At 36.9% G+C, this 15,325-nt stretch overlaps 1 protein-coding gene across 3 annotated transcripts in view; it reads right to left on the bottom strand.

Moving 5' to 3' along the window:
• LOC110033227 overlaps positions 1–15,325 on the bottom strand; it is a 135,516-nt gene that overhangs the window by 27,199 nt on the left and 92,992 nt on the right. For all 3 annotated transcript variants that reach the window (XM_020737142.1, XM_020737144.1, XM_020737143.1), the window contains 3 exons: positions 12,631–12,722; positions 11,519–11,584; positions 11,354–11,417 (listed from right to left, as the gene is read on the bottom strand). In XM_020737142.1, the coding sequence (XP_020592801.1) occupies positions 11,354–11,417; positions 11,519–11,584; positions 12,631–12,722 (222 nt within the window). The remainder of the gene's footprint in view (positions 1–11,353; positions 11,418–11,518; positions 11,585–12,630; positions 12,723–15,325) is intronic.

The raw sequence follows: 15,325 nt of genomic DNA, 5'->3' as shown, positions 1-15,325 counted from the left end.
TGGTTTTAATGCTTCTCTCAAAAATCTGAAATGCTTCATGTGCAATTTGCAAAGATTGGAGAGCTTTGAAGCTTTACTTTTTGTGAAAATATGAAAGGTTTCGTATGTTATTTTCAAAGATTTGGGAGCTTTGGTGCTATACTTTTGTGAAAATCAGAAAAGTTTCATAAGCTATTTACAAAGACTTGTGGCTTCGGTGCTTTATTTTTGTGAAAATTTGAAAGGTTTCATCTGCTATTTGCAATGATTCGAGAAGAAAACTATTTCGATCTTTCACTAATTTGCAACTATTAAATGAAGCAAATAATTTCTTAAGATCATTTTTGTACCATCATTCATACCCTCTAACTATACTTCGAAAATTTTTACATATACACCACCCAATTCCTTCGTATTTATAAATTCAACACCTGAATTGAAATGTGAAGTTGTAGATCTGTTGCTTCATTGAAAATTTTGATATATACATATCATGTTGAATAATTATATGTCGTTGTTGTAAATTGGATATTAATATATCTCATCCCTTGCTTTGGATATAAGCCTTGTAATAAAAATGATGGCTCAATTAAAGAATTGTTTGGTGGCTGTTTTGGCATAGCATTTTTATTGTTTGGGAGAGAGCTAAATGCTAATTTTGAAAGGCTTTTCTTACTGATTTGGGGCACTTTATGGGTTGATTTGGATGCTATTTGGAAAGGTTTAAAATGTCTCTCTCTTGGGGTTGGTTTGCCCGTCATTCGGAGGGTTTAAATGTCATCCTTTCTAGCTTATCTTGAGGCCTTTACATACTGTTTGCTAGCTGATTTGGAAGGCTTTTCTTACTGTTTTGGAGTAATTTAAGCATATGTTTTAAGACTGTTTTGAGTACTATTTTAGAAGTTAAACACTCTTTTGGCGCTGCTTTAGAAAAAAATGGGATGCATGCAATTGGAACATTAATTTAGCATGCATAAAACTATAATTTGGCTGGCGTTCTTTGGTGGTTTTGGAGAAGGCTTTTGGCCCCTTTCTTGTTGTTTGCTTCATTGATTTAGGAAGAGGTGTTTTCTTTGTGCTTTATTGTATTGAGCTTTTGAAGGGAATATTTAAATACTTAAGTTGGGGGTTTTCTCTCCGTTTTGCTACCCCTGGCTGTGATTTATGCTGACACTTCTTGGTGGGAATTTTGAGTTGTGTTTGTTGGGAGTTTGCCTTCTTTTTGCTGCTCCTAACCGTGAGCCTCCTAGTTCCCCCATTGTTACAATAAATTCTCCCTCTCTTGCTTTCTTTTACCTCATTTTTTTTTATTTTCTTTCATTGCTTATTGGTTTGATTTAGGTGATTATATCTGAAACATAAGCGCGCATATATAGCTGTCACTACATATGAACCATCAAACAAGACTGTAAGTTGGATGGTTTGTGGTTTAAGGGCGGTGATAACTGGCTTCTGCGCATAAAGCAGGATAATATTGCATCCTACGACACCGGGATCCGACCCAGGGACCTTGTGAGAGTATAGGATGTATATATTATCCACTGACACTAGGCTAGCGAAAACTCTTGACTTCTTAAACTGTTGGCAGTCCTAGCCAGGCAGTGTAATCGACACGTGGACGATTTATCTTGTAAAATATACAAATATAGTGACAGACTGAATATTTTTCTTACAACAAAAAAATGTTTTCGATTGCTAAATAAAAGAAAAAAATTTATTTTGTTTCGCTTATATGCATAACAAATCACAAACTTTAAATGATATAATCTGATTGTCCACTTGTCAGTTACCTGTGTTGGGTCATAAAATTGTCTTGTTGGAAATTTTTAGCTGAATGTCGGGCTTTATGTACGCGGATGACAAACGATTGTCTTCGGAGTCCTTTAGGAATAAATTAGTTGAGTCTACCCCGACCTGAATGCTTACGGTTTTCCTCGAATTTCCGAGCATTTTCTACAGTTTTTCTTTGAGTTTTCGTGAGGCACTTATGATTTTCTTCGGATTTTTTTTTCGTGTGTTTCCTACAGGTTTTGTTGGTTACTTTCAGTTTTCTTCAAGTTTACCATACGATGCACTGTCATTTATTCTTTTATATATATAAATGCATGATTTCCCCACCTACTAAATTATATACTATGCTCGTTTACTTTCACCTGCGATACTAACCCCATTTGCAGAAGCAGCAAAGACCCCCCAGGTACACATGTTTATTTTATTTATTGCACTTTTTACTGTCTTTTCCTTTACAATACATCTTATTGTTTATTTCCTTTACTGCACTCCTTACTGCATTTTTTATGCTTTATTATAGTTTTTCCTTTATTTTTGTACTTGCTTACGCAAAACCTTTAGAAGAAAAAAAAAAGTAGCTTAGTTTAGGAGATACAGTACATTAAGCCACCGACTTAATAATATTGCACGCTCACTATAAAGCACTAAACCTGAAGCTGCTACTACATGGAGCTTGAAGTAAACATTGTGGGTAGCACGATGAGGATGCGAGCGAATGACTTATGCTGACAAATCAAGACTACAACAGATCTACATCAGTTAACCTTCTTATAGAATAAATAAAATAGCCCATAGGACTTCGATGTGGTCTGTACATAAATTTTCACCACATCTTTTAGGTTTTTGCACAATCCTGTTGTGCAATATAAATACTAACACCTTTTTAGAATTCTGAGATTGTCGTTCGGTGTGACGTAATTCCTCACATCTTTCTAGGTTATTTATATGATCCGATATCATTCGAGTGTAAGTCCTAAATAATAAAATCTGCAGGATTAAACATTAAATAACTACACTTCTAAGACATAAAGTCAAAAAATAGGAAAGTGGAAAATCACTGAGGTTCTCCTCGTATACGTGATATCTCCTACCTTTCACTCCTTTGATCTCCTGAAAAATAATTATTCATATTTTAAGTCACTTCCTTTTGACTTTCCTACATCCTACCTTGAAAGCTAAACTTTAAAATTTTAAAAACAGAACCACTAATCTTAATGGAGAGTTTTCTCAAGTGAATTCGGTCATTTAAGATGTAATTAACTATAGGGGTTTGCCTCTATAAGAAACTAAGAACTCAGGTAAAATAAATTCTATTTAATCCTTATATTAGGTATGAGAACCTGTCGGCCACACATAAAAGGTTTCACAGATCAAACGGATGTCACGAACTCTTTAGTTCAGATGATTAAGTCTACTACAAGTGGTATGCTTATTCTTCGAGATATTGTATTACTTGTGGTATCACGTTCAACCATCTAAACTATTGAATATGTAGGATCAATTTGGCCTCATTTATTTCAAAATTAAAATATTATTTTCAAAATCAAAATCACACACACACACACACACACACATATATATATGTATATATATATATATATATATATATATATATATATATATATATATAAATATAAATTTTCGAATTTAAAATATTTTCAAAATTTTGACCGACATATGTCTTCCTTGATGATTTACCAAAACTATCACCAATGCAAGAGATTGATTTCAGCATTGAGCGCTTGCCAAGTTCTTAGCTTGTATCCCATGCACCCCATAAAATGACAGTTAAAAAGTTGCAAAAGCTGAAGAAAAATCTGCAGAAGTTACTAGATAAGGGGTTTATCGGATCTAGCACCTCACCTCTTTATGAAGAAGGATGGGAGCTTCAGAATGTGTATTGATTACAAAGAGTTGAATAAGCTCACTGTTAAAAATAAATATTCACTGTCAATCATTGACGATTTGTTTAATCAGTTAAAAGGGGCATCTATATTTTCAAAAATTCATCTGAGGGCGGGCCATCACCAGTCGAGAATTAGAGAAGACAACGAAAACCACTTTCAAGACAAGATATGAGCACTATAAATTCGTCATGATGTCATTTGGACTAACAAATGCTCTAGCAGTTTTCATGGATCTGAAGAACAGGGTCTTCAGGTAATTTCTGGACAATTTTGTGATCATCTTTATAGATGATATTCTGGTGTATTCAAGGGATGAAGTCATTCATACATGTCATTTACATGTTGTGCTTAAAGTTTTAAAGAAGAACAAACTTTAAGCCAAATTTTCTAAATGTAAATTTAGGCTAAAAAGTGCGGCTTTTTTTTGCACACTATTAGTAGAGACGGCATATCTCCTGATCAGAATAAGGTTAGTGTGATTGTAGATTGACCAAAACTTACTACTGTCGCCAAGGTCAGGAATTTTCTAGGACTGGCTTGTTATTACAGAAGAATTGTTGACGGGTTTTCATAGATTGTTATGTTGTTGTTAAGGTTGACTCAAAAGGCACTAAATTTTGACAGATCAGATCGTTGTGAGGAGGCTTTTCAGAAGCTGAAATCTTGTTTAATGTCTGCCCTAATATTAGTCATTCCTTCAAGTTCTGATGGATTCAAGATTTTCAGTAATGCATCTTTGAGGGATTTGGGTTGTGTACTTATGCAACATGATATGATCATTGCATATGCATCATGACAATTGAAAAATCACAACAGGAACCATCCTACACATGGAGTTTATTGTATTAGTATTTGCAGTCAAGGTGCGGAGGCATTATTTGTATAGGGTTAGATTTGAGGTATTTACTGACCATCAGAATTTGAATATATCTTCACTCAGAAAGAATTGAACCTGAGGCAGAGTAGATGGCTAGAATTTATTAAAGATTATGATTTAGATATTCAGTATCATCCGAGGAAGGCGAATGTCATCGCCGATGTACTAAGTGGAAAAGCTTCAAGAAATTTGAACAATTTATTTACGCAGCAGAAGCAGTTAATTAAACATCTCAAGTTAAAGCTGACTATAGTTGATTATGATGATGATAGTATGACTCAATTATAACAGTTGGCGGTGAAGCCAATTTTAAATGACAGAATTAGAGATTCTATAGATAGAAATAGCGGTATTCAGAAAGTTCTAGAGCAGGTTAAGACAAGTTGTTTAGAGAGATATCTGATTGATCAGGATGGTTTATTAAGGTAAAAAGACAAAGTTATGTTCAAGTTGTTGATGACCTAAGGAAGGAAATTTTCGAGGAAACACATTTATATAGTTATACTATTCATACAGGGAGCAATAAAATGTATAAAGATCTCAAATAAGCATTTTGGTGGTCACGATTGAAGAGGGGTGTGGCAAAATTTGTGGCAAAGTGTCCTTCATGTCAATTGGTGAAGGAAGAGCATCAACATCCTCAAGGTCAGTTGTCGCATTTACCGATTCCAGAGTGAAAATGAGAGGAGATTGCGATGGATTCTATTATTAGTTTGCTGAGGTCACATCAGAAACATGATGCTATTTGGGTAATTATCGATTGACTAAGTCTGTCCATTTCTTGTCAATTAAAGAGACAGATTCAGTTGAGAAGCTAGTCAAATTATATGTGAAGTGCCAAAGTTTATTTTCTCCAATAGAGACGACAGGTTTACTTCCAGATTGCGGAAGAAGGTTCAGGAAGCTTTGGGCACTCAACTGACTTTCACTACAACATTTCACCCTCAGATAGATCGTCAGTCAGAAAGGACTATTCAGACCCTGGAGGATCTAGTAATGTTGTGTCCTTGACTTTGGTGAAGGTTGAGAATCACATATATCTTTAGTAGAGTTTGCTTACAATAATAATTATCAAGCAAACATTGGGATGGCTTCATATGAAGCCTTGTATAGAAGGAAGTGCACGACACCTCTATGTTGGGCTGAAACAGGTGAAAAAAAGATCATTGGAGCTGATTTGATTGATGATGCTACTGAGAAGATTAGACTGATCAAAGATAGATTGAAAGAAATGCAAGATAGACAAAAAATATTATGATGCCAAACACATACCTGTTGAGTTTGAAGTTGGAGAGTTTGTTTTTATCAAGATCAGTTCATTGAAGGGTGTGCAAAGTTTTGCGAAGACAGGAAAATTAAGCCCCAGATTTGTCGGTCCATTTGAAATTGTGGAGAGGGTTGGGAAGGCAGCTTACAGATTGGTTTTACTAGCTCATATCCAGAGAGTGCATAATATTTTCACATGTTTCACTGAGGAAGTACATTACTGCTGAAGCTAGTAGGGTGAAACTTTGTGGACATTCAACCTGATCTGACTTATGTTGAAGAGCCTAAAAGGATTTTGGATTATAATGTAAAGAAGTTGTGGAATAGGGAGATCTCTTTTATGAAGATTTTATGGATGCATGTGTGAGAAGAATTTTACTTGAGAGAAGATCTCTAATATGCAAGAAAAGTATCCAAAACTTTTCAATTGAGGTATGTTCACTTTCATGTTTATTTTCAAATTTCAAGCACGAAATTTTTACAAAGATGGTAGATTGTAAAAACATAATGTTTAAAAATAAAAAAAAAAGATCATACTAATAAAAAATAAAATAAGTGTTGGTTATGAAGGTCGCACCCCTCGCAAGAATCTTAAATCACACTACATCCACACTTCCTCTCATTCGAAATAGAAGAACGAACGAGAAGGAGAACAGGAAGACCGAGAAAGGAGGTTGTGTCCTTGCAGATGAAGGAAGAAGTACAAGGAAAAAGGAAAAGAAGAAACCATATGAGAAAAGAAGCAACTTTGGCGCAAGGAAGAAGAGGAGAAAGAAGAAGAAGAAAGGAGGAAAACACATGTGAGCGGCTTGAAACCGAACAGAGAGCCAAAGCTCATGCCCTACTCGTGAGGATTAATGTGTGTTAGGGCTTTCGAGCCATATAAGGAAGAAGAAGAAGAAGAGGTCGAAGAAGAAAGAAGCAACATCAAATGCTTAATTGGGCAGAGCCGCGATCGAGGCGGAAGCCACGACTTCTTACATTGTGTTGTGCAAAGGAGAAGAAAGGAAAGTCTCTGTTGTTGTGTTCGTGTGTGTTAGAGGGAGGTCAAAAGTTATATAAGTTATATTTAATATTTGTATAAGTTAATTAATATGTTATTACATAAATAAAAATTGAGAGTGTATATATATGTGTGTGAGAGTGATTAAAAATAATATTAATGCAAAGTTATATTAAAACATTAGGAATAAAAATTAATAATTTCATAATAGAAGGAGAAATCAAAGCGTGCCGAGAGTCTTATAAGGTAAATCTTCATATTTAAAAATTACTCCAAATGTTATATATATATAATATCTGTGAACTACGGGGTCGTCTGCTTCGTCGAGGCTCTGCTAGGGTTTCGCCTCACGGCGAAACCCTAGCCTCTACTACCTGTATTCCACGCAAGTAGAAGAAAGGGAGTACGGTCCTCTGTTCTGTCGTCTGTTTCATCGAGCTTCGCCTATGCTGTAGGGCCGATCGTGATCGTGTTGCGTCTGCTCGCTGTAGGGCCGATCGTGGTCGTTGTTTCTGCTGTTTTGACCAGTACACACCTTTCTTCCGTCCTACGCCTGTTTCTGCGGGTTCGACGACCCGACGCACGTCGTCATGCTGCATCGGATCAGACCGTCTGGTTTCTTGGGCTTTTGAATTTGCGGGCTGAAGGATCATTGTTATGGCGCTTCCTTCTTCTTCAGTTGATCCCGACAAACCTTCTTTAATCATGAGTCTTCTATTGTTCCGGTATGGATTAGTTTACCTGGTCTTAAGTTGCATTTCTTTAATCATCATGTTCTTTATTCTATTGGAATCATTCTTAGAGATCTTATGAAGCTAGATATACCCACCTTTAACCTAACCAGACCTCTGTGGTCAGAATACTTGTGGAAATAAATATTACCTTACCTAATATTACTGAAGTCTGGCTGAGCACAACTCACAAAGGATATCGACAACCAATTGTCATGGAATATAAACATTTTTATTGTACCCACTGTAAGATGTTTGGGCATACACTTGATAAATGTCATAGACTTCATCCAAACCATCATCCAAACTTGAAAGCTAAAGCTCAAGCAAACAAAGAGGGGTCTAACCCCATTGCTATGGACACATTTGCTCAATCTGTGAGGAAGTTCCCACAAGACAGGATTTGCCTATGAATCCCCCCTTGCCAACACCGCAGTTCCTGATGAAGAACATCATATTACAGATACAAATTCAAATTTGTTTATACCACCCACTGTTATTGAAGAAAGCCCACTTACATGTCAAGACACACGAGAATGCTCCCGCTCCCCTGATCCGATAAAAGATCAGCTTGTACAACAAGTAGTTGCTTCTAATGTTCAGCAACATACACATGTTCGACACACTTTAGACCAATCCACTAACCAAGCGAGTCAATCTTCGGATGAGGAATGACAATTCTATTCCAGGAGGAAGAAGAAGAATGGAGACAAACTCGTGCTCAGGAAATTATTGAATGATACATTGGTTACTACTGAAAATGACATTCATCTTACCAATTTATTAGCTGACTCCTTCACTAGAACTAGAGGCAGAGACAATACAAAATTGGGTCGCTCTTTAGTTACTTGATAATCCGGATTTTGACACTTTTTAGTTTTATTTTCTTCAGGTCTCTCATGTATTTTTTCGTATTTTCTCTTTTTGGAATCATTTGCATACGATGGAATCAAGTGGGCAGGGTGCCATGTTTGGGCCCTCTCACACAATCTATCTGTATCCTACTTTCTTTTTAATATATTAGTCATTAGGTTTTCCTAAACACACACACACACACACACAGATATATATATCAAAGCCCAAAAGGGCCACCATATTAACTAGAAAGAAAGATACAAATACAATGTGTTGGAGGACCCAAACATGACCCCCTGCCCACACCAAAACCAGAAGAAGTTCCAAAACTAGAATATACTGAAAATTACATTAGAGACAGAAAAATTGTAAAAATGCTGAGATACATAGTGTCAGGTGGCTAGAGAGCAACCCAATTTGGTTTTGTCTCTACCTCTGGTTCTAGGGGAGGGGCAAGCTAGAAGGAGCAAGCTAATAAGCTAATAAGTTGGTAAGATGATTGTCATTGCCATTAATAATCAATGTATCATCCAATATGTTCCCGAACTGGAGTCGGCCTCCATTCTTCTTCCTCCTGGAATAGACCAGTCATTCCTCTTCCGAAGATTGACTCATTGACTCACTTGATCTGACTCACTTGATCTTGGTTTAATGTGTGTTTGAGATGTACAGATTGTTGAACATTAGAAGCAACTACATGTTGTACCGGATGTTCTGTTATTGGATCAAAGAAGCACTCTCGTTTGTCTTGGCATGTAAGTGAGTCTCTTCAATAACAGTGGGTGGTATGAGCACAATTGGATATGTAGCTGTAGTATGTTGTTCTTCCTCAGGAACTGCGGTGTTGGGAAGAGGATCGGGTTGCATCTTCTCAACAGGGATAATAATTGGTTGTCCTTTAGTGATATTCGGCCTTAGATGGGGATGCAAACGATAACAAATACTGTTGTGGCCAAACATACTACAATGAGAGCAATAAGAATGATGTGGTTTCATTTCAATTTTTTGTTAATACCCCGTTGTGACTAGTGTCAATCCGTATCTCATCCGGAGCTGGTTGAGTGATATCTCTCTCAACTAACACACAAGCCACAGAGGGTTTAGTGACAGCAAGCGTAGGACTATCCACCTTGAGAGGCTTACCTTAAGCAGTTACTAAAGAGTAGAAAATTTTCATGCTAAACAGATATAATTTTAACCCCGGAAACTTTATCCAAACAGGAATGATAGGGGACTCCGCTTTTGGATCAAAACCGACAGTACAGTTCAGAATTTTCATAAACGATTGTCAAACTTGATAGCTTTTCGAGAAAAAATGCGAGTGTAATCAACATCATGAGATAGCTGAATAAGTATGTCTACCGTCAAGTAGGTCAATGTTCTAACTATCAAATAGTTTCATAGCATCAAACTCCTTCCTAATGATCTCCGGTTTTGGGTGACCATAAAGAAATTTTCCACTACAGAAAAACGTCAAGAGGACACGAGAGTACCGGTTTCAACCTCTATGAGAATAAGTGAAAGCTTCCCATTTTTTTTCCAAGCTTTTTAATAAAAGTGTGATCGCCTCCACCTTCAAGAGCCTCGTGGAAAGATAGCCTCGTGGAAAGATTCTGGAAGATTCTGGAACAATGCAGGACTTATCGATAGCAAAACCAGGCGCTGAACCTGGAGGAGGGGAACTAGCGCATCGAGGCCATCTCCCTCACAAGATGGTCACCGTCAGGACAGAAATAGTCTGGCGGGCCGCAAAGATGCGAACAAGATGCGAGAAGAAATCGTCTACCGGGCAAGAACAGCCGCATCCTTCTGCGAGACGTGCGAACAGGACGTCTGTCGAGCAGAGAGGCGCGTCGTCGTTTAGGAGACGACGTGCGAACAGTTCGTCGTCTTCGAGCTCCTGCAAGATGCGAGCAGAGAACGCAACTCGACGAAACAGCCGAGACACATTAGATTGGTGTGTGCAGCTCGACGAAACAGTCGAAGATGACGGAAAACGAAACGGAGCGAACTCCTTCAAGCATGAGATCACTGTGGCAGAGGCTATGCTTTAATAATTAAAGAATGAAATTAATTACAAAAAAATTACAAGAATCCATAGATTAATGAGCAGGTAGCAAGAATATTATGCTTTAAAAAGATGACAGCGCCAGAGATAAAGAAGGGGAAGGTCCTTGATGAGTGAGTGTCCCAAGCGGCGAACACTATTTAAGATGTAATTAAGATGTGTGGAAACATAAAAAATTTGAGATTGATTAGCGATGAAGCTAGAAAAATATATCAAAAAATGATAGGAGTAGCATCTGTTGGAGATAAGATCATATAGAGCAGATAAGATACAATAACAAGTTGTAAAATTCATGTGAAAGGACTTGAAGAAGGGGGCCAACTGAGATAATTTAGTTAGAAGTTTTATAAAAGGATATGAATAAAATAGAATTAACATGTAGCGCAAGCATTCCATAAAAATGTATAGTGAATGAGGAAAAAAAAATGTTACCCAAGATGAATATAAATGAAAGGAGGTTAAAACCTTATTCAATACAATAGAAACTAGCGGACAATTATAAATATCACCCAATCAAATGGACAAGGCAATTTATGTTGATGTGTTATATCAATGTGGAGCGCAACTCCAACAAACCAACTACTTTAATCACAAAAATGAAATTGTTAGGATGAAGTGATAATTCTTTGCACTACTAAATTACAACTAATGCAATCATATAGGTAATCCTAACTCCATTTTCTTTGTAATACAAAATATAATAAAAAGTAAAATGAAGCAGTGCATAAAAATTAATATAATTTAGTCGGCGCAGCATAATTTTGTCTTTTTATTTTCTTCCCGTTCACTGCACTATCAAAATGATGATATGGTCCACCTAGATAATCACGTTTAAAAGAATCGCTATATTTCCAAGATATCAATCCTAGCACATACCGAATTTGAATCCAGCCAAGTTGGTCTTCTCAAGCATGGAGCAACAGGTTTATCAATGCCATCCCTATTCCCACAAAAAGGAAAAAGCTAAATAGATAACTCCAACACAAAAAAGAAAATACTAAATATCATTTATATGAAAGCAATTCTATTAGCTGAACTTACAACCAAGGAGGAGGAGGGCAGTGCACGTGCGTCACATTTAAATTATTAAGGTTCAGAACTCCAGACCTGAAATTGGTTAAGGAGCAATATGTCTGAAATCTGCATCTGCTACATTTTTAAAGAGCATTTCAACAGAAGCCAAATATTACGATCTATGAGAAAATATGAGTGCATAAGAAAAAAGATATATCATAGCCGTCCTCTGAACTAGGCAGACTTTTGCCTTCTCAAAATCTCTTATTATTATTATTATTTCCATTAAAAAAGTCTTTACAAATACCAAGCTTTCTAGGAGGTTCTAGATAGGGCCACCTCTTAATCCAAGCACCAGACAAAGCGGTATCATACAAGGCCACGCATGGCCCATTGTTAGAGCAGCACAATTTGCCTATTGAATGCAAAAGAATGTTTGGTGCACAGAGCCATATGGCAATGTTGTGTAATTTGACCATTTATTACCAATAACTAACAATGTGTAGCTTATGGATCATGTTAAGCAGTAAACAAAGCAATTACCCCAAATTGGATAATATATCCAATTTGACCAAGAATCAACCAATTAGGGTGAACCAACCAGTTCCTACTCAACTGTTTTTTTGTTTCTTTTTTTAATTCCACAAGAAGCAACGAATCCAATCTTATAAGCGCACTCTCATCATTTGCATTTGATCTTCCGGATGGTGCAATCTGCTCCTCCCACATGTATATCAAATCCGTGCGTGTAACTAAACAATTTAATTAGGGATAAATCTTCTTTTCAACAAAATTCAAATAGTGTGGAGTCAACAATTACGTTATATCAGAATAAGAGATTAAACTTTAGGTCATGATTAAGCTACTGATTCAATTGGATTTTTGTCCAAATTAAGTAAAAAAACAAGATTTTACCACACAGGAAGAAATAATAAATTTCCAAAAAATCAAGGTATTAACAAAGATAACCAATCCAGTATGAAAGACAGCATGTCGTTTCCTTTCATTAACCAAAATATAATGATAAATGAAAAACAAAGCAGAAATTAAAACTATAACTAAATGGCTTGAGCAATGACATGAATTTAATAAAACTTTTATTCAAGGGACGTTGAAAGGGAGAAACATTCATGACATACCAGCCATCATCAAGGTGGAAAGCTAACTGGTAAGAGCAGGAAGGATCCAATTTGATGGAGTGAATTTCTTTTGGTAATATATTTGATTGTTCCTGAAAGAAGACATAATTTTAGATGAACTTCTGAATTCTATAATCCATCTAACAGAAAAAGCTGGATACTGAAACTCCTCCGCATGCATTATTTTTTTATGAAACTTGTTACATGCAAAGTGCTTGTGAAAGCATATAATTCAACCTCTTCCTATCTCATTGATGCATACCTGCCTGCAAAGATTAATAAATACTTTTGTATACCCTTTTCCATATCATTATCAACTTAAACGAATCAAAGATAGGAAGCAGCTGACGATGCAGCATACAGCTTTCCTTTCAGTAAAAAGCTTAGCACATCAAGGGGTCCTTAAACATATAATGTTCGTAACAAACACACCATCAAAGTTTTATGAGGTTAATCTTTATAATCAAAGCTCAATCAGATTTTCAAGATTTTTTTTTATGTGAGTCTTCAAGACTTCCAGAGGATGAAAGTTCCCAAAATTACCTACCATGCCATGTCAAAGGAGCACTCTCAATTAAGGAATATACCAGGTAGGCTCCAATCAGAAGAGTCAAAGAATCTTGGTTGTAACATTATAGCTTAAGTCAAGGAGTTGCATATTGTAACTACTAGCATGTGGTTAACAAGCTTGTTGTGATTATTAGCTTTATGTCATTGAGTTTTGCTTTGGACGTTGGGTACTACATTACATAGGTTACATAATCTTTGTTCACCTAACGAACAAGTGTTGATGGAAAAATCTAGTTAACGTTCTGAACACTAATTAACAGCATTCAAAAGTATTCCGCTGAGGACTTTGGAATATAAACCCAGGAACTCTTATGCCAGGAGAATGAGCATTTAGTTATGACCATTGGTTTGACAGACATATGTCGTTAATCATAAGCAGAAGCCAACTAGTTGTTGCCAATTTGAGTGGCAATGGAAGAAGGAGATTCCTATTCATTATAAGACCTTTCTAACCACCTAAATTGGGTATAAGAAACCCTCTTCAATGTTTTGATAGGTTACATATAAGAAACCTAATGGATAGCTGTGGACGTTCGGCGCTATGTTAGATAGGTTACATTATCTTTGGTCGCTTAACGAACAAATGTTAGTGAAAGAATCTAGTTAATATTCTCGATAGGAGAAGATAATCAAAATTTTCATGAACACTTATAAAGAGCATTGAAAAGTATTCCGCTTAAAACTTTGAGAAGATAAACCTAGGAATTCTCATGCCAGAAGAATGAGCAGCGAGTTATGACCATTGGTTTAACAGATGTAGGTGGTTGACCAGTGGTGGAAACCTAATGGACAGCTATGAAAGTTGTTCGCCATTCTCTGGCCCGCCTTGTGAGACAGCGACAATAGAAGAACTGCAAAGTAGAGTCCCCAACAACAACAAAGGGCTTGCAAAACACATGGGAGTAAAGATGAATGTGCTCTAATTACCACCTACAGTTTATAAACTTAAGAAAGGATTTCACCGTGGTAGGCAGGAGTAAGGCAACCACAAAGAAGATCTCTGACTCCCGAAGCTGACTGTGAAGAGATCCAAGCACAAGATTGCCAAATTATGAACCCAACAAACTTGCAAACCTTGGGGAATTCAAAGTGAACATTAAACAGACATTAAAAGCTGGCAGCCTCGTCTATCTTCTCAGTCAAAGCTGCACATAGACCGTGAGAAAATAGAGAGGATCAGGGTTGGTTGATCTTTATTGTTTTATTTCCACAAATCGAAGGTGAGAAGCCTACGTTCTCCATTCCTCCTAAATAAAAGCGGAAAAAACTTTAAGAGGAAAAAGTTGACAACAAGCAACTGAATGGAAGATATCAATGAAACGAGGGTCAACATCCAAGCCGGTGAATGGAAACATCACAAAGGATGTTCAGAAGTGAATTTAGTGTGATTCACCCTTTCAACAAACAGGTGCGCAAGAGGCGGACATTCACACCACCCAATCATCGAAAAGCGAGATGATCATAAAAAGAATACACCAATAAAGTTGCCAACTAAAGAGTCAACAGAGAAATGAAAGACTAGTAAAGGTCAACATGTAACGTCCCGTTACCCAGGGAAGATGAATCGAACAGTTGAGGAGGAGAGAAGGCTAAGTGAACAGTTAGGCAATTAAAGGGCTGAAGAATAGGAAATGAAAAGATCGGGAAGTCAAAGAGGGGAGGGAAGAAGCGATAAGGTTGGGAACCAAATATACGAGTTCGTACTACAAATTGAGACAAGATGCGGGTGCTCTAGATGTGCGATCAATGAGCAGAGGAAGGAGTAGTGTGTCCTCTTACCGAAGAAGAGGCGCAGCGGTCGAAAAGATCACATCAATTTAGTCATTGAGCTGCCACCTCAAAGTTGTGTGAAGGCAGAAGGGACAACGACGAGCTCATGGAGGAAGAAGCATGGCGTCAAAAGGAGGAAGCAACCGGTTAAGCTCGCGAGTTGGAAAAATTAATACGTCCGGACACTGTATGCAAATTTGTGTTCGGTGTCCAATTAAAAAAAGACATGTGTTAGAGTGGGTCCCACTCTTTTAAAAAACAAAAAAAAACTATGCATTGCAGTGGGACCCAAATTTCTACATGGCCAATTTTAATTGGACATTGTTGACCTTATTTTTGAGGTCATTACTCTTTC

This window comes from Phalaenopsis equestris, unplaced genomic scaffold (genome assembly GCF_001263595.1).
Source record: "Phalaenopsis equestris unplaced genomic scaffold, ASM126359v1 Scaffold001116, whole genome shotgun sequence".
Lineage (NCBI taxonomy): Eukaryota > Viridiplantae > Streptophyta > Magnoliopsida > Asparagales > Orchidaceae > Phalaenopsis > Phalaenopsis equestris.
This window is presented reverse-complemented; position numbering and strand designations above follow the sequence as displayed.